This window comes from Phalacrocorax aristotelis, chromosome 5, assembly GCF_949628215.1.
Source record: "Phalacrocorax aristotelis chromosome 5, bGulAri2.1, whole genome shotgun sequence".
Classification (NCBI taxonomy): domain Eukaryota; kingdom Metazoa; phylum Chordata; class Aves; order Suliformes; family Phalacrocoracidae; genus Phalacrocorax; species Phalacrocorax aristotelis.
The window spans coordinates 53,088,898-53,107,799 of NC_134280.1; the positions used below are offsets into that span (position 1 = coordinate 53,088,898).

The 18,902-nt window shown below is 47.3% G+C and overlaps 2 protein-coding genes across 3 annotated transcripts in view; one reads left to right on the forward strand and one right to left on the reverse strand.

Moving 5' to 3' along the window:
- The window catches only part of LSP1 (lymphocyte specific protein 1), a 51,087-nt gene extending 42,169 nt beyond the window's left edge, over positions 1–8,918 (forward strand). For both annotated transcript variants that reach the window (XM_075094559.1, XM_075094560.1), the window contains exon 11: positions 7,542–8,918. The gene's annotated coding sequence lies outside the window, so the exon portion shown is untranslated. The remainder of the gene's footprint in view (positions 1–7,541) is intronic.
- PRR33 (proline rich 33) lies at positions 975–18,431 on the reverse strand. The gene is made up of 3 exons (XM_075094558.1): positions 18,258–18,431; positions 12,403–12,539; positions 975–3,983 (listed from the first exon to the last, which is right to left on the reverse strand). Exons 2-3 carry the CDS (start codon positions 12,421–12,423, stop codon positions 2,352–2,354), a joined length of 1,653 nt encoding a protein of 550 aa, XP_074950659.1. The 5' UTR covers positions 12,424–12,539; positions 18,258–18,431; the 3' UTR covers positions 975–2,351.
- Between the last annotated feature and the right edge of the window lie 471 nt (positions 18,432–18,902).

An 18,902-nucleotide genomic window follows, 5' to 3' on the forward strand; every position in this document is an offset into this window, starting at 1 on the left:
AGGTGCCTCTTCTCCCCTCTGCACTGCTCTGATGCCAGGGTGTGTCTCTGCAGGACTTGCCATGCCTGCTGTATGTCTCTGCCCTTCACTCTTGGGGCAGAAGGGCTAAACCATGCAGCCAGACCTGCCTTCCTCTGCTTCCCACTGGATATTGCTCTCCCCCCAGCGATCCTCCATCCCTGTGCAATAGGGCTGGGTTGTGCATGCAGCCTGGTGGGAAGCCCAGCAGATACAAGACATAAGCCTTTCCTCATCAACATGTGTGAGCGTCACTGGTTTGTTCTGGGTGGTTGTCCTTGTTGCAGGACTAAATGGATTAAAGCACAATTGCTTCTGAAACAGTCTTCTCTGGCCAGATTCACTTAGTGTCCCAAGTGTAATCAATATTGGCTGTTCTGCTTCATGCTAGTGCTGTGGATCTTGTGAACGCAGGCTCTTGTACACAGGCATCCAACTATCTGTGCTACAGTAAGGTGCCATTTTATCGCTGTGTGCTAAGGTGATCTTTGTCTGCATTAGGCATTCTACATATTTTAACCTGTATTCTTTTTGGTTTTGTGTTGCTGCATGGATCTTCCTCTGTAGCCTTCTCTTGCAGCGTGTTGAATTATCCTTTAAAGGCTTACAGAATCACAGAATGGTAGGGTTTGGAAGGGACCTCTGGAGATCATCTTGTCCAACCCCACTGCTTGAGCAGGCACACCCAGAGCAGGAGGCACAGGAACGCCTCCAGGCAGATTTTGAATGTCTTCAGGGAAGGAGACTCCACACCCTCCCTGGGCAGCCTGTTCCACTGCTCTGTCACCCTCACAGGAAAGAAGTTACCTGGAATCCACTTGTGGTTATTGGTGCATTTCCAACATAGGTCTTTTCAGCTTTTTCCTGGAAAAATGCGGGGGGGGGGGGGGGGGGTTTGGAGAAATCCAAACTTTAGATACTTAGGTTATTCTTCCTTCTCATTTTTTTTTCCTTGGAACAGGGAAGGGGTTACAAAACAGAGGATAAGACCAGCAAAGTGAAAACTTCAGTGATGGTTTGATTATAACTGAACTTTTCTGATAGTATCATTGCAAAATTGGAAGACTTCAAAAAAGCAAAAAGGGCCTCTTGGTTTTGTTTCTAAGTTTGTTTGTAGTTTGGCTTTGGGAAATTTTGGTCAGCTCCATATCCTCTGCACATGAACAGAATGTGAAGAACTGTGTATCAAGTTTCCGATTTGGACTAAACATAGCAATCCTGTATTAGCTGTGTAGGAATATCCCAGCATATGACAAAGTCCCTTGAGAAACAGAAATAGCCGATCTCCAGCTTTCATGCTTAAAATCTTGGTGGTGATGGAGATGCAAAGGATGACTGTAATGCTGGAAGGCACAGTTGTCTCTGTGGATGGACAGAGTTGGGGATTTTAAATATCGTTGTTTTTTCAGGACACCGGGCACCAGTAGGTATGCAACTATTATGATGTTGCCTCTGAAAATAAGACTACATGTGGTTAGCAGGAACCCCCAGAAAACAGCACATTGTTAAATTGAGTTGGATACCCACGTGCTGGTTATCATAAAAACACTATCCCACAGCTGTACTTAAAAAAGCACTGTGGAATACATAACAGAACTCGATTACTGCAACAAAGTTAGTCTTCTGTGCACTACAATTTAGGAGACTGACCTAGGAGGAGATCAAATGATGATGTCCAGTGTTTTAGGCAGGGGAACTGCTACATGAAAGCAGGATGGATATCTTGTGCTATGCCTTGGATGAAAGCATGAATTCCCAACTTGCTCTCAGTGAGTGGGTGTGAGACGCCCTCCACAGCACTTTCAGTGGAGAAGCTGAAGAGATGATGTGTACCCTCTTTGAGTTAAGTTTCTAAGTATCCCTAGAGGAGGTGTGGAGCAACCCAGATACTTTCACATTGTCTCATCTACGACTGCTTTTATTTCTAGAATTTCTCTTAATCTTAAATAAACACAATAAAATAAATCAGATTCCACCATCCTCTGAATTGGGCTTTTTCTACAGGCAATTTGCCTTTTCACTGTGTGCCTCCGCTTGCTTCCCTGTATTACTGCATACAGGACTTTTTGTTGACTCTTTCTAAAATGAGCGCATGTTTGTTTTCCTGGCCCATGACCTGTGGATGTGGTATGTTATGCATTTAAGCTTATATACATATGGAAAGTAATCCCTCCAAGCCAGCAGCCTCATGCTGTGGGTTTAAGGGTTTTATTTCATTTTATTTTTTTCCTTATGCTTGGCTCTGTTGGGCAGTAAACCTAGACATATGTGCTTTCTTGCTTGGTGCCCTGTAGAAACCTTCAGAGATGTGGGCCTGGTGGAGCAGCCTTGCTTCAGTTGACTGACCATCCTGATGCCATTCTGTTAAAGCTCTTGGTGTGCTCCTCAGCCACTTTGGGTCTAAACTGGCCCACCTCGAATACGGTGGTGAGCTTCGTCATGGGTTTGGCAGCCAACTCCTTCAGTTTCCGGGCATCAAAGCGTGGCTTATGTAGAAGCATGGGTAAGCGGCGGGGAAAAAAGAAGCTTTCTTCCTTCCGCAGCTTCTTCTCTTCTGCTTGCTGCTTCCTCTCTTTGACTGCCATCTGGTATAAAATAGCATCCCACATTCTTGTGGCCCTTGATTTAAATGGCCTGCAGTCTTGACTGGTGATTGCTTGAGAGCTGTCCTTCTCCTTGCTCCCTTCCTCCTGTCCCAGCTTGTCTGGCTTAGGCTCTGGGAAGTTGGGTGCTTCTGGCTGCACAATCAAGTGCTTCCTGAGGCGATGCCAGCCACCAACATTGGCTCTAGGAGGTCTTGCTGCTTCTACTGATGGTAGTGCTGGCTCAGCTTTGAGGGGAGGGCTGGTGTTTGGTAAGCTGGGCGTCAAATGAGATTGAATGAAGTGTTCTGCTCTGGTGTCTGTGGATGTGGCCCCTGTACTGTCAGCTTGTGCTGGGGTTGCTGTCTCTGGGTGTGCTTGCCTCCAAGGACTGCTGGGTGTTGATGGTTTTAGGATGTCACCATCTTGCTTGGGTAATTCAGGAGCTCTCTCTGATCCAGATGTTTCTGGATCACTTTCATGGGTTGTGGGCTTATTGGTGTAGGCATTGGAGGTGCTGGGCTTGGGTGGAGAGGCCTTGATGGACTCTTCAGTAGGAGCAGGCTTGGGGTCCTTAGGAGGCTCTGCCTCTGCAGCAGAAAGGAGGGGAGGCTCCAGCATGGCCTTGGCCTTGCTGTCATTGAGTGGGGTGGGTATCTGCCCTGGAGATGGTTCAGAGCAGCTTGTTTCAGCAGGTGGAGAAGGCATCCTTTTGTCTTCATGGCTGATGGTTGCTTGGGTCTGATTTGACATGGGCATCTTAGCCCTGGGTGGCTTGACACTGTGGAAATAAGTGTGTGCCTTGGTGACATATGCAAGCTCTGGTGCCCTTTCTTTACTGGGCGTACTAGAAGGAGGAGGCTGGGAGAAAGCAAATATGGAAGTGTTGCCTGGAGAAGGAAGGTGGGTGTCCATGCCTTCAGGCTGCTCTGGAGTCTCAGGAGCACCTGGCTTGTGTATCATGGGAATGGCTGGGGAGGTTGTGAGCCTGAGGTGTTCAGCAATGCGCCTCTGCTCGGTGACCTTCAGCGTGAAAGGCTTGCTCTTTCGGAAAGGGGAAGGGACACGGCAGGTAATGGGCTTGACGGAAAGTCGGGTTGTGAGGCTGGTGGAGGGAGGTGCTGCGGTTTCGGAGGTGACTGGGGGAGCATTTTCATTGTGCTCTAGGTCAGGGCTGGCTTCGTTCACGGGTGAGAGGCTGGACCGAAAGGACCTGGCTTGCTCCGAAGCTAGGACAGCGTTTTTCTTGGCTGCCTTCTTCAGCAGCCGCTGGAGCCGCAGGTTGTCCTTCCCAGGCTTTGGTAGGGTAGGAGGGGGAGAAAGGTGGTGGTGGATGGGAGCAGGCTGGATGGAGGATGATACTGTTATGAGCATTGTCATCTCCTGGAAGAAAACACAAAGCTTAGAGTTGGTGTGGGCTTAGTCCTGGGCTAGACTCTTGAAGTATTCATATATAAGGCCTCCTCTTCCTCTCTCCAAAAGCTGTGTGTATGGAGTCAGTATTGTGGGAGAAGAGCATCAGTCTTGGTTTCCTTAGTCTCACAAGGTAGCCTCAGCAGGTGTTGAGAGTGGTGTGGCAGGGCAAGAGATGTACTCGGGGGGAAGCTGTATTGCCAAACCTGGAGCCCTCCCGCTCCTGGTGTTAGCACAGAATCCAGCGAAAGCTCCTTGGGACCCCAGATGTTTGTGTCTTGGCGAGTCCTAACAGGATTTGGAAGGAATTGTCAAGAGAAACAGAGCAGGTCTGAAATTTTGAAGCTTTGAAACATTCTCCAGAGGCACAAAGCAGGAATGTTTCATGGCTTTCCAAATTCCAGTTATTAATACCCTGATACAATGTTATATACAACAGAACAGCTATAAACTACATGTCATTTGAGTCAAGTCAACACTGGCCTTGATTGATTTCAGCTGGCAGAAAGACACCCCTGTGAAATGCAGGACTTAAAAGCTGCATTTATCTGATGAGAAAGTGCTTTGTCATAACACTAACTGGTGTTTCTTTGCTGCATCAAGCACAGTGACAACCTTCTCTTTCCATACTCAGTTTAGGATAAAACCTGGTTTTCTCTTTCCCTTGGGGAGCATTGCCACTGTCCTCCCTGTATCACCCATTCTTCAGTGAAACAGAAATGGGCTGTGGTCTGAGTTGGGTCTAGCTGGTGAGCTAACTCACCACCATCTCCTCTTTTTTCTGGTGAGCACCAGTCAGATTTCCTGCAGTCAAGCTATGGGACTGTGTTGGGGATAGAAAGACAAAACTAGTCTTAGTTCTTTTCCTGAGCAAGGCTGGGGAACATCAAGCATGCAGCCTCTAACCTGTCATGACCCTGTCAGCCCCAAAAGGAAATCTGACTCTGTCCTGGCTGTTGCTCAGCACAGAGCTGCTGAGTTTTGCTATGAAATGAGCCCCTTAATCAGCAGTGCTGGATGCAACTGAGCATCCTGAAATGAAGAAGAGGAAGTGGAGTGATGTTCAGGGTTGCCCTGAGGAGCTACTGCATGTGCTCCGCTTGGTTCCTGGTGGCTCCCAACCCACTCTGGTTAGTGTGGGTGTGTAGTGTGATACCTACTGTGTGGGTAAGTTATCCTGAATAAAACTCTCAAAAGCACATACCAGCTATTTGCGTTTGAGTGCCTGCTGCTGTCAGCACTGGGCTGGGAAGCTGATCTGTACTGAGCAAGCAGGCAGTGTATCTAACAAAACTGATTGTAGGTGGGAGAAAGAAGGATGACTGTCTCCTCCCTCCTCACTGCTCACACACACACACACACACACACACGCGTGCACCCCCTCCCCCCCACCCCCACCCCCCCACCCCCCCCAAAAAAAAAATAGAGGCAGCAAATGAAAACACTGAAGAGGTGGCATGTGGGGCACAAAGCCTTCAAGGTCCTTCAAGGTCCAGCCCTCACCATAGTGGATGAGCTGTCCTCCAGAGCAGAGGCTGTGTTGGGCAGGGGCTGGGGCAGTGTCTAGCAAGTGCTACGCTGCTACCAACTCATGCATTTATTTTGGCTGCAGGCATGAGAAACCTCCCACTGTTTTGGTGAGGGGCTCAGAGGGGATTTGTGCCAGCTGGGAGTGACAACTGTTGAGCATTCCCAGTGGCTTATCAGCTTCATGCCTTAGGCACAAGGCTGGGATTAAGACTTGCCCTATTCCAAGAGCTACTCTTAGAAACAAGTCTGCACCAGCCCAAAAAAAGGCTGAGAGCCCATTCCTTCATCATATACCTGCTCTCTTCCCCAGCCCTGTGGTTAGTCTAGATTCTTCTGGGTCAGAAAGCCAAAATGCCTCAGTTGGAGAGGTGCATGCTTGCTCCTGTACAACACTGGTTCTGTTTGTATACCAATTGGTAATTGCTTGGGTGATTTTTATCTGCTGCAAGGTGAGCTAGTATGTGCATCTCATGTTAGGATTGATTGTGGAATGATTTAATCTGTTCCTGTCTAATGTGGTCCCATGGACAAGATGAGTTGTGGTCTAGTAGCACTGGTAAGCCAGAACTATAAGGTTGACCTGCTTCTGGTTTCTTGTGTTGGGAATATCGAAGAGGCAGGGCAATGAACTTTCCAACTACTGATCAGCTTTTTGAGTGTTTTCCTTGTCCTATGCACTCCTGCACCCTAGAAAAATGCAGCTTTCTACACAAATCAGAACAGAATCTTGCCTGGGATTTGCTGCAAACTGCCAGATGCTACTGAGGGAGGGCATGGGGGTTCTTGGAGTGGAAAGTTTAGATATAATCTGCATGCACTAGGAAAACTTTCTCTCTCTTCCCAAAGTTAGAGGGCTTTGTGCCCTATAACCTCAAAATTTGGGGTCTCTTAAAACAGTCCATGCTCTTAAAATCACTCTTGCTACTATCTCAGCATCCCAGCTGATTTGAAGCCTGCTCTGCTCTGGGTCTTGGAGACCTTGTGGGCGGTAACTTCCATGGCATATGACTGTGCCAGAGTCTGTATGTGTGTTTGACTAGTGAGGCAGAGAAATGCTAAGACACACACAGCAAAAGGAAATCAGCTCTTAATTTATTTGCCTTCCCTGTCATGCTTGGCTATGTTTGATGAGTCTCCTTCAGAGCTTTGTGTGCTCAGGAGAAATTCTGCAACAAGCAAGATTTGTAAGCATGTTCCCCCTTGCCGCATAATGAAGCAAAGGCGAAGGGACAGACGGACTTGTTTTATTGCCAGCAGAAAGGCCAGAGCTGAAAACCCAGGGACAATAGGGAAAATACTATTTGAGAAACTTGGGTGGGTTTGTGATAAGCTGGAAGGAAATTGAGCTAGAATCTGAGCCAAGAGGATTTCTAAGGGTTAGGCTTCCCTGCTGCTGGTTGAGTGCTTGTGGGTGGAGGGCGGTCACCCACTCTTGGACCCCAACTGTTCTCCTGGACTCTCCTACAACTGCAGTCAACCCCAAACTGGGAATGGTGTGGAGAGTGTCAGCATGGAGGAGTCATTTATCATGCAATGGAAAAACCATTTGCATGCTGGAGTCCCTTGGCTGCACCAGCTGTTGTATGTGGAGCAGATTGAGAGCTGCAGGAACCCGATACCGCTGCAGATGGTCCCAAGCAGAGAGCTGCAGATGCTGGGGGCTGTAGGAACACACTCTGCTTTACTGGTTTTCTTGCACTTGAAGGAAACCTCCTAATCTCCCTGGGAGGAAATGGCTGGGCAGGAGCATGTCCTTTCCTCTGCCTGGGCAGTTGTGAGCTCTGCTGGGCATGCAGCCCTCTATCTGCCATGGGCATGTAGCACACTTGGCTGTCCTGGAGTGCTGAACCTTTATGGGCAATTCACAGGGCTTTGTGGAAATGAGTGGGAGAGAACCACCTGTAATTGCTAGACAAGATGCTGCCCCTGTACAGTCCAGGGTATCGCTCATGGCAGGCCAAATAGTATGAATAAACTTGTTGTTTTCTTGTCTTGCAGCTGAGCTTGGTCCTGGCTCGATGCAACTCTCAATGCCACTATTTCCTCTGTTCCACAGAAGACAATTGAAGGATATTTTTCTTCTCCTCCTGCATGACGTCAGTCTGCTTCGGTACAGCCTGACTCCTCTTGGGGTGTGAGCAATACCCCATGCTGCCTCCAGTTGGATGAAAGGAACTACATCAGCTGACAAATCCCATCCCTGTTTTAAACTTCTATGTGACTTCATGGTTTCTTTTTTTGTTATCTGGCTCTGCTATGGAGGCGGGAAGCTGTGGCTCTGCTCCCTCTCTGCCTCTCCTTTCTCAAGTGTTGGAAGAGAGGGATCTGCTGCCCTGCCAAACTGGCAGGGCTTTTGCTACATGATGAAGAATTTCTACTTTTATGGCTCTTGGTGGCTGGGTGGTGGGAGAGAGGGAGCTCAACAGAAACCTGGTAAAAGAATCAGTGTTTGGTAGGAGGGCAATAGGCAGATACTGAGCATGAGGAGACTGCAAGGACCACTTGTCACCTTGTTGGTGCCACCTATGGGTAAAGTCCTCCCTGTTTACAACACAGCCTCTGTCCCTCTACATCTGCTTTGAGGGACTTCCATCTATTCTGTGTACATCAAATCACATTCAACTTAGTCCTGTTTATTTCTTTAGTTCCCAGATCATCCTTTAATCATAGTTACGTACCCATGCCAAATGTTCTTGCCACTTTTCTGTCTTGACAGTGGCAATAGCAGCTTTGTTTCAAATAGCTGCTGCCTTCCTCTCCCTGTCTAGCATGGGTTGGAGATCTCCTTTCCCAGGTAAGGAGTGCTGATCACTGGCATTATCTCCCTTCTTTGGGAAAGGGATTTGCTTGTTCTCTAACCTGTGGGCTCCAATGCCAGCAACTGGAACACTTGTTCTGAATGTCACAGGTGTTGGGTACATTGATAACCTGCCTGCTGTGCTCCTGGAGGTAGGCATAATATCTGGGAAATGGCTGCTTCTCTTATGTTGGAAGCTGCCCTAGTGAAAAGGCATCCTAATGAGTTGTTTGGGGAGGTCAAGGCTTGCTGTGAACATGGGGAAACTGAGCCCCTAAAGAGTGGCAATCTGGTCTTGGACCTGAGATCTATAAATCAGTTCTCAGGGCTGTTTCTGAGCTCTCCCGCATCTTCATACTTCATGGTGTTAGCATGTTCCCCATCCCTTCTTTCAAGTCTTATTCCTGCCCTCTTTTCATACAGAAATAATTTTGCAACTTGTTTCTGCTCTCCTGGAGTGAGGGTGGCTTTTCTCTCTTCCTGCATCAATTTGCTTTCTGCTTAAATTTACTGTGTCCTGGATTTTTTTTTTTGTAAGCATTTAATAAAATTTGAGGAAGATGTTGTAACAATGGCAACCGAGGATTTTGTTGATGTAGGAGTTCCTGCAGCAAAGCTGTTCTCCAAGACCTTGCAGCTCTCTGCTTCAGCAGAAAGTGGAGGAGAAACATCAGGCTGAGTGACAAGAAAAGGAGCTCTATGTATGCAGAAAAGGGGCTTTCCGTGTGCTCGCCCCATTTAAAGGAGATCCTTTATTGTTATTGGGGGTAACCATGGGTAATTGCAAAAATGGGAATGAGTGGTGTTTGGGTGAAAGATGGAGCAGCATGCAGAAGACTTCCTAGGGAGTGATCAGCTAGGAGAAGCAGAGAGCTTAGCTCCACAATTAATAGACCTAAGCAGCATCACAGGCTTCAACCAAAATCACTGGCAATGTCAGCTATAAAAAATAATCCTGTATAGGCCACTTATACAGCTGCGACGAGGTCAGGATAGCTGTCTCTACAGGAACGCAGCACCATAATGAGCTGACTACCCTATCTGGAACCATCTAATGAAAAACCTTTTTATGGAGGTGATCTTCCAAGTAATAACATTTCTATGGTATAGAGACAGCAAATAGTTTCTGCTGTCCTTAGCTATGCTTTCCTAAAGTGTTAGGAACACAAAAATTTTCAGATATCACTTCTTGCTGACGTCTTTTTGCTCATTGGTACCCTTGTCCTCTCTAACCTCTGCTTCAGCTCCTCCTAGAAGCAGGAATTCAAGGAGTCTCTCTTCCTCAGAGAGCACTGAGAAGCAAGGACACTATTTGGACCATCTTCCTGCCTTCAGCTCTTCCTCTGCCATGCTTGGATTTTCAAGTGAGACCAGAGCGGTAGCAATGGGATGTATAGAGATGTCCTGGTGTGAGGCAAAAGTTGTGCTACTGTGCCCTTGCATGCATGCAAACTGGCTGCACCAATTTGTTTCAACTCTGTTCTGCAGTTGGCTGGTGGAAAGGATGGCCAGAAATTTCTCCTGTTACTGTTCCTGTTCCCTGCCATCTTGGAAAGTGCAGAAAAGGCTTCAAAGGCTGCTTGCGTGAGATTCCTTCTCTAAGGAGGGTTATTAAGCAGGGCATATCTTCCCCACTTAAAGCCAATGTGGACCTACCTGTGGCTTCAACAAAAACAACTGCCATACTTCGGGTTCTCATTGCAGCACGGAAGTGACCATGTTACATGGAAAACCTCTAGGGAGACCAGAGTACTCTAGTGGTGGTGAGGAACTAGGGAAAGACCTGGCATGGACCAGATGTGTGTAGCTCTTCATGAGGTACCTATATCTGCTGGGGAAATTCTTCCACAATTAAATTAACTTTACAATCTGCTCTTTCTCCTCCTAAAGTAACATGGTGCCAATGTGGTGGCGGGGAGTGACAGTGGGGTTACCAGAATGGTGAAAGATACCCCACCTCCCCACCCCCCAAAAAGGGGTGCTGTAGCCCAGGTGTTCTGGGTGTGTATCTTGGGCAATGCCAAGAGGAACGAAGGCTCATTTCTCCCCTCAGCAGCAAGAACAGGGCATTGTGGCTGGTTTCATTGCTCACTTCAGAAAATGTGGCATCTGTGAAGTGCTTCTGCTCATTTTTTTTGCTAAAATAAAAAGCTTCTGCAGGGAAATCTGCTGTGGAGTAACCTCTGTGCATGGTGGTGAAGTTCTGCAACCTTTGCAAAGCCAGCCTGCTTCCAGCTCTCCTGTGCATCTCTGCGCGTCACTGGGAACTCCACTCTCCTAGGGATGTGAAGAGTGCTTCTGGGGACTCTGAGTAAAGGAGAGTAGGCTGTGCTTCTCTGTAGCAGTTACTGGTCTGGTCTTATTCAGTAGCTGACTGCTCCCTTTCTTGCATTCATTTTTTCACAAGCTCAAACTTTTTTTTCCCCCTCTCTCTCAGCATTGGCATACCTGAGATTCATTGTCAGACTTTAGCTTTATCTTCTCCTGGGACTGTTGCAATTTAACTGTAACAAGGACCAACTGAGGCATTGAGAGTGTCTTGCTTCAGGACTGGTGGAGAAAAGCAATGCTTTCCTCTTCCCTGTCTCTATTGGCTGCTTGTGTTGCCATGCTAGCCCAAATTACCATCCCCTCAGCAGGTCAATGGTGCCCGAATGTTGGGGCTTGAAGTTCATGCCATGTGGGCTCTCAGTGCTCTGACTTTGAGGCATACCTCGAGGTGTTGCTTCTCTCAAATTTCTTCTTCCCCTCTGCTGCATGTTTAGATTATGCAGAAGGGGAATGCCATTTTGTACAGCACCCACTCTTAAATGACTCTTTGATGGGCTATAGTAATACTGAAACAGGCTGCTTGTCTTTCTGTAGCAGGCTTCAGGGCTGCCTTTTTTTTTTTAACAAGCTTTAACAGATTATTCTATGTGAGTATGTGAGACGGGATTGAAAAACATGGTCCAAGATCATTGCAATGCCTCTTTCCTGCAGGCCATAAAACAGCATTATTTAAACTTGGGGAAACTTAATTGATGGAAAACTCAAGTCTGTTTTGAATGTTGTGTTTATATATAGCACTTGTTCTGCCTCGAGACTGGGGGCTAGGCTTCATCTGGTTCTCTTTCTAGGTATAAAATAATTAGAGGCTCATTTTTATGACCATCCTTATGTATGTGAACTGGCTAATTAACAGATCTGCTCAACCCTTGCTTGCAGCTCAGCACTGGGCCTCCAGTGAGCTGGTGGACACAAGGGGCTAAATTTTCAAACTACTTTCTTCCTTGAAATGTGTCTCCAGTTTCTGCTCTTTGAAGGAAAGGTCAGACTCAGAGACACCTGGGCCTGAATATCAGAGCTTCCCCTCCTGCCACCACCACCTTTGGGAAGAAGGAAAATAAACAAGCTCAAAGAGCAGGGTAGCTATAAATAATGAGGTGGCAGCTGATATGCTACTGAAAAAGGCTCTGAGTTTAGTCTATTGGTAACTCTTGCCAGCTCAACACACTTTCACTAATGCCGTGTGATATATATATATATCTATCTTTAAAGCAGGTAAAGAATGGATCTGACAGTGACAAGAAGTGCAATTGGAGCTAGTATTTGCTTTGGAAATGAGGGAGGTGTTACAAGGATCCTGATAATGGGACAGACCACAAGTCTGCAGAGAGGCTGTGCATGGCTCCTGTGGGCAACTTGGTTGATCTGCCTTGTTCACCTCCTCTGGGGACAGCCTAAAATAGCTGCTCCAGGCACTAGTCCTGGCTTCTATCCTGCTACTCAGGCTTCATCCTCACTGTCTGCCTTGTCCATTTAGGTGTAAATAGCCTGAGGATGAGCCCCTGGCTATGTCTTGAGTTGTCTAGCCTGATCCCTTATCTTCAGGAAGACATCTAGCCTAGATCTACGGTGTCCAAGGAGGACATCCCAAACCCAATAGGGACTGTGTCTTAGATATCTAAAGCAGATGGAGCAAGCACATCTCCCAAAGCAAACAGCTCAGTGATGGAGCATCAGTCTACCGCAAAAATCAGGAATCAATATAACTGAAGAAAGATGAAATTCAGTACTTACTGGTGTGTAATTTGTTTCCATCTGCAGTCACTTGCATGCTGGGTGCATCCTGTTACTCGGTTTGGTTTACAAAATTAACAGGTCATCATTCCCTTGAGATCATTTTGGGTGCTGTTTTCTTGTGATTTTTTAGAGCCCTGTAGGTTAAGTTCAAAACATCAGATGGAAAAGAGTATTTACAGTAGCCAATAATACAAGAGGTTTCTCAAAAATAAAGTGACACCTTTTTGAAAGTATGAAAAGTTCCATCAACCAAAATTAGCATGAAGAAGGGCTATCAAGTAACACCACTGCATGCTCCCAGCTGTAAAGTTCGGCATCTAAAGTAGTGGAGAGGTGAAGGGCAGATGATGGTGATGTTGCCAGGACAGATACTACTAGATACTCTAGCAGAGTAGCTCCAGGCAATTAAACCAGTTGGAGGCTTTTCAAGTTTGCCAGTCAGATTTAATGTTTTTCAAAAGTCAGGATTGCAAAATGCAAATTTGGAGTTGTGCTTTGATTGTTACCATCCCCAGAGAGGAAGAGTGCAAATTCTGGCTCAGTCTCTGCTTGTTCCTGGCAAGGGAGGTGCTGTACATGGAGCGTGCAAGCGTAGAAAATGCTGCACTGGGAGCAGAGAGGGTTTGGAGTTGATTGGTTTTGTGAATTTTGGTTGGGGGTTTGCATGAAGTTTGACTCGAAGATTGGGGCTGAGACTGCTGAAGTAAGCTGCTAAGGATGGCACCAATACCCACCTTTGACCTGGCCGAACATGTGAGCTGCAGTTATTTACTGTCCCTTGGCCCCAGGTGTTTTGTCCCCTTTTACAGCTGTCATCCCAGTTTGGGCTTTGTTTTTCACAGCCTTTCAGGAGCCTTTTAGTGTGGAATCCAAGGCAGCTGGTAGGTTAAATGTGCTCACAAGGAGATGAGAGTATGCAAGAGCAGTTTCTCTGGAGATCTCCAAAGCAGCTTTATACCTGGGTTAAGCTTGGTTTGTTCCTTCTGGCTTTTGGAATGCTTGTGAGCTACACCAGAAAGCCAACTCGGAAGGCAAATTCTTGCTTCTTCTCCAGTGTTACCCTGCTAAGCCTTGTTGCTCATTGACCCTGTGCAGTAATGTATCTCTAACCTGACTTTGAGTCACTCTGTCATGGATGAAGATAGCAAAGTACTTCCTGCGTCCATCAGGGTTGTGGCCCATCTGATGAGAGCAGTTGTCATGGAAGCGATGCAGACGCATCTTTGGGTTGGTATTGGAGGCGAGCTCTCCATCTGCTTTTTCCCTGTCTCCCTCATGACTGATGAGATTATACTTGGCTCTGCAGGACATGCTGCTCCTTAGAGCAGCACTGACCTGTGGAAGGATTGGGGGGTAGGTGCTCAATCCTTCATGCAGATAACCTAATACAATTAATTCCTCTTTGACTGTTGGCTTTAACAACTCAAAACTTCCATTGTTTTTTAGGAGCACTAGTGACTTTGTCTCTAACATTGAAAAATGTTGCTGGGAAGAAAACCAGACAGTAACAACCAGAGCCAACCCAACCGGAAACTTAGAAAAAAGGTCATTACGAATAAGAAAACTTCAACAGAATTTAAAAACGCCTAAGGACACATTGTACCCTGTTCTGCCACTGTCACCACTGAAACCACACCAGCCTAATGAATGTATTTGCAGCATGCACTGTATGAACTATGCACAAGGCTCACTTATGTTTGGATCTGATGCTGAAGTAGGATGTGCTCAGATCCCTCCCTATTTCTTATGCAAACATGTAGAGTTTCTGTTCTTACAGGCTAAGGGGGGATAAGAGAGTGGCAGATTCTCCTGCTGACCAAATTTCACAGAAGGGATGACACATTTCTCCATGGAGTTGTTGAATGACTCCATCCCTCCAGATGCAAGGAGAACAGCAGTCTTACAAAGGCAGATGGAGGCATACATAGGTATTTTGGTAATTAGGTAATAAGAGAAAGCTTGTTTGTTGCCCTTCATTCTCTTTTTTATGCCCCTGAGCCTCTGAGATGTCATGGAGCCCCATCAGGAGAAGGTATTGGCACCCTGACATTCCCCAGCCACCCTCCAGGATTCAGGTGTGTGAAGCCACAACCTGGTGATTACTTGCTCTCCCATATATCTGAGCGGCTGCTGCAAGAGGTGCATGGTAAGCACTGCACCAGGTCTCTTCTAGCTGGGGGAGGGAGAGGCAAGCTGGGGACTGAGTTCCTGAGCCCTAATGCCAAGCAGCGGTATTCAAGGAGCCAGGGAGGAAGCATGGTCTTTGCTTAGTCCATTTGAGTTGTGTTTCAGATTCCTCAGGATCCTGTCATCGCCAGTAAAATGGTAGCAGTCTGCTGATACTCAAATAGAGGAGATGATTTTAAAGTTTAAAGCTATTCTGATCTCTGCTTGACTGGCTGCATGAAACAGGTCATTGGATTTTACGCAGGAACAGAAAATAATTATATATATATTCTGTCCTTTCTCTGAGTGTACTTAGTCACTATCTGATCAGCTGCTTCAGTTAAATTGGAAAGAGTGTTTTGGTGAACATAAGACATCTACTCTAACCATGAACTGCTGATTAAACCCCACTGCAGAAACCCTTTCTCTGGAGTGGGGTAAAGAGAAGAAAGTGGGGGGAAACTGGATAAGAATTCAGTTTTCCTTCCCCACTGGCTTTTGTGATTCCCATTTCCTGCCTGCCCTAAAAACCATGCTAAAAGGTTTATAACTAAACGTGTCACAAAACAGAAAAACACATGCCCACCCTTCCCCAGTGAGCTTAATCAACACATTTTCATGGATAACTGCATGTGTTTCAGTGTTGATGTCTGTATAAGTGGACAAACACAGAGCAACCAGAATAGCTGTATCATGCAAGAAAATCAAAAGATGTTGTTTTGAAAGCATTCAAATATGACTTCAGAGAGGGGGGAGGAGGAGAAAGAAGAAAAATTCAGAAGGTGAGTGATGGAACAACTCAAGTAAAACACATTTTCCTGGCAAACAATTTCACTTTGGATAATTTAACCATTTTCAGATAAAAAAGATGTCAGTGGAAGTTCCTCTGTAGCTCTAGCATGAAGGTGTAAGTGCAGAGTCATGGGCAAGTTTGGGTGAGGAAGGACCTCAGGAGGTCCTCTGGCCCAACTTGCGTGCCAAAGCAGGATCTGCTCTGGTATTAGATCAGTTTTCTCTGTGTTGGTCAATGGTTGGTGAATAAGGGGTAGGTATTGTTTCTTTTCAGGAATTAATCTCTCTTGGGTTGTGAAAAAGCACCTGTTTTATGGGAAGGATGTAGCTGATTTTACTTACAAACTCTGTAGTCTTTAATGAATGTGAAGCCGCAGGTATGATTTCAGACTTCCAGGGCTGTAGAAGTTTTTAGATGCACTTCTACAGTGCTTTTTCAGCTAGCTGGCTGGGAGCCATCCAGCTGTAGGAGGCAGTGATCCATGGAAATGCTGCCCACTGACTGGTGTGCATGAGCACGGAGGGGAAGGGTACAAAAAAAAAAAAAAAGACAAGTATTTGGCCAAAGTGCCCATCTTTATGCAATTTGTAAAATTTTTGGGGCTAATGTGTGAACACTGTATTTAAAGGCATCTCCTGCCAAGTGCACTGGCTGCTGCAATAGGTCAGCCAACAGCCAGAAAAGATGAGAAGGGATGATTACAGGCCCCTGGCAAGTGGCCCTGCTATGGCATATATTCCTGTGGCCCATCTCAAATAACCAGTCTGGGTGCTCCTACTTACCAAAAAGAAATGTGATATTGGGCTAGGTTATCTAGTGGAAACTCCTAGATCTCTGCCCCGGCCTCTAGGTCCTATTCAAGGAGGAACGCTGGTTTGCTGCATCTTCTCCCAGGTGGAGGTTCTGTCACTGTAAAAGCACGCCAGGCTCTGGCTTGAGGTCAGCAGGCAGAGGGACTTTATGTAGTTTGAGACCCTGGTTCATGTCTGTGACCCGCATGTATGCTCTCTTTGGCCTTGGTGCTGTCTTCTAACCTGGCAGCTGGTGAGAGGGGCTTCCCGAAAGACAGGTGCTCACCGCACCTTCACCTAACAAAATCTGATAGCTTTTGTAAGAAGTGTGACCACAGCCACAACCAGGATCATCTCTCCATATGATCAGTAGACAGCATGAAGTAGTTGGTGGTGGTTTGCTTGCTGTCTAGGCTGGCATGGCTGTGCTGCAGCAGCTCAAAGGCAGGTCCAAGTACACCTTGCTGCTGATAACGGGAGAAGAGATGATGTCAGGACAGCACAAAATACATATCCTAGAGCAGGAAGATCTACAGGAAAGAGAGGCACTGCTAATGATGAAAATGTCACAGGCTGTGAATAAAACTGGTGTGCGATGGCATCAAGAGGTGAAATAAGGATTAGATGTAGGGTACATATGAAAAGCACAGGGTATGTGGCTAGGGCATGAAACAGATATTTGAGAGGATTACAGTTACATGATGAAGTGGACAGAGAGATCCACAAAGGGAAGAAAGGGCAAACATAAAATGGGCTGTGGGGAATGAGCCTTGGTTGTGAACCAGATGATAGCAAAGCAAATGGAAAATGTGTGTATCAGATAACCTGTCTTCCAGAGGATGAAGCGGATCCCCTTGCTCCTGTGGGAAGAGGGAACTGGATCATTCTGGAACAGGAGACAAGGTGCACATCATGGACACGAGGACTCCAATAGAGACAGACCGTAGGATGCACAGACATCCTTTGGGACAGTGCTAAGCAGAAGAGCCATGCTTGCAGGGGGTGGTAATGGGGAAGATGGAGCATGGACATGATGCATAATGTAAAGACGGATGTTGTCTGGAGCAGTTGCCCAACATGTCCAGATCAGGAACTGAGCTGAGCGCAGATGTTTGTCTACAGGAACTAAGGAGATGCTGCAAGAAGCAACTTTTGCATCTCATCGATTTGAAAATAGAGCTGCAGCAGGTAGAAATGTCTGGTTATCTGTCCCTCCCATGGCCTGCATCAACATCACGTTTGTCAAGATGCTTAGAGGGAATTTGAGTCATGTGGAACACTTTCCTGCCACTGGTGTACAAGCAACACTACTCTGGCAGAGGCTATGCAACCCCACAAGATGCTCATGCTGCTCCTGCCAACCAACTGGCAGCAAACAGGCCAGATGGGACCATGGGAGCGTTCACCCTGGCATCTGCTGAGAACTGCCCTGGTGTAAGCCCAGGCTTCACACGCACTTGCACATACACTTCCTTTTTAATTGCTTGATCCAGTCCTCGGTGTGGGAGACCTGAGTTGTGATGACCCATCAGCAGCAGGGACAGTCTGTAACGGGCAGGCAGGCAAAGGAGGCTTGTGAATACCATTGCTGAAGTGGGTCCATAGCATACATAAAAGGAGAAACAGCTGGGGGACTCCCCTCCCACACATCCCTGCTCTGCTGCCAGTTTGGGCAAATACAGTATTTCTTGGAGATGTGCCCAGCTGGTGCATTGCCTGAGGAAAATGAGCCAGTGGAAGATGGCAAAAATGCTTGATGGTGCCGAAAATTCAGCATGAAGGCTGTTTTGCTGTGTTAGAAGTTTCAGCGGAGCTGGGGTGGGGAAGTGGAGGAGTGGAGGCCATGATACCTGCTCTGGCCGCATGTCCCCATGCAGGTGCCACTCACCTCAGCAGCACAGGGTGCCCACCCCGGCTCCCCCACCTGTCAAATTCCTCTCGGCTGCAGGTAGGGTGCTGAGGATGGATGCACTGTCACCCTCCCACCCGTGAGTTACAAAAGCATTGGCGTGATGTCGGTTGCGGGAGGGAGGCAAGGGAATAAGCTGCTGGACAGCTGGAGAATACAAACTGGAGAGGGGATTTTGACTCGCGCATGTTACCTGGTGAATGGGAGGCTGCAGCGCTGTGCTCCTGCTCCACGGCTTTAAAAGCTTGTCTCTACATCCTTGGTTGGGGACCCTTTCTTGCAAGTGGCAGGGAAAGAGTGGGCAGGAATCGATCTGTGACCCGGGCCAAAAATATCGCCTGCCCTGCAGCTCCTAAAGGTCTTCTCTGCTCTTACAGGCTGGGAGAAGGGGGGTGCTGGAGCTGCCAGGCATTCTGGAGGCCATGCTCTGCACTGCCAGGGAGCCCTGCCAAGGGGAGAGGGGTAGGAGGGAGGGGATGGGGAGCTGAAGCCTGCGAGCTTTAGTGAAATGGAAACCATGAGCGAGAGGGTTGTCCAAGGCACTGCAATCCTCTGTCGGCATAGCCATGTAACTGCGGAGAGTGCTTGGGCAGCAAAAGCCCTCTGGGCACCTAGAAGATCCTAAATGGGGTCTAGCTGTCTGAGGTTTGTCATCCATCTCCAAGATGTTCTTATTTAAATAATTCTTTTGTATCCTGCTAAGAAGGGCTCTGAGTGTGGCTCTTTTGCTCAAGCTCTGATGCATGGCAGGGCGCTGGTAGTCTCAGCAAGAGGTGGGTGCATGCCACACATCAGCCATGCGCAAGCACACATGCAACATGTGTGCTACGTGCTTCTG

Bases quoted from the DNA above. Each gene is read 5' to 3' on its own strand.
- PRR33 (XM_075094558.1), bottom strand. From the start codon at position 12,423: ATGGAAACAAATTACACACCA. The intron at 3,984-12,402 runs GTAAGTACTGAA...GTTTTCTTCCAG, and splicing joins TGGAAACAAATTACACACCA to GAGATGACAATGCTCATAAC.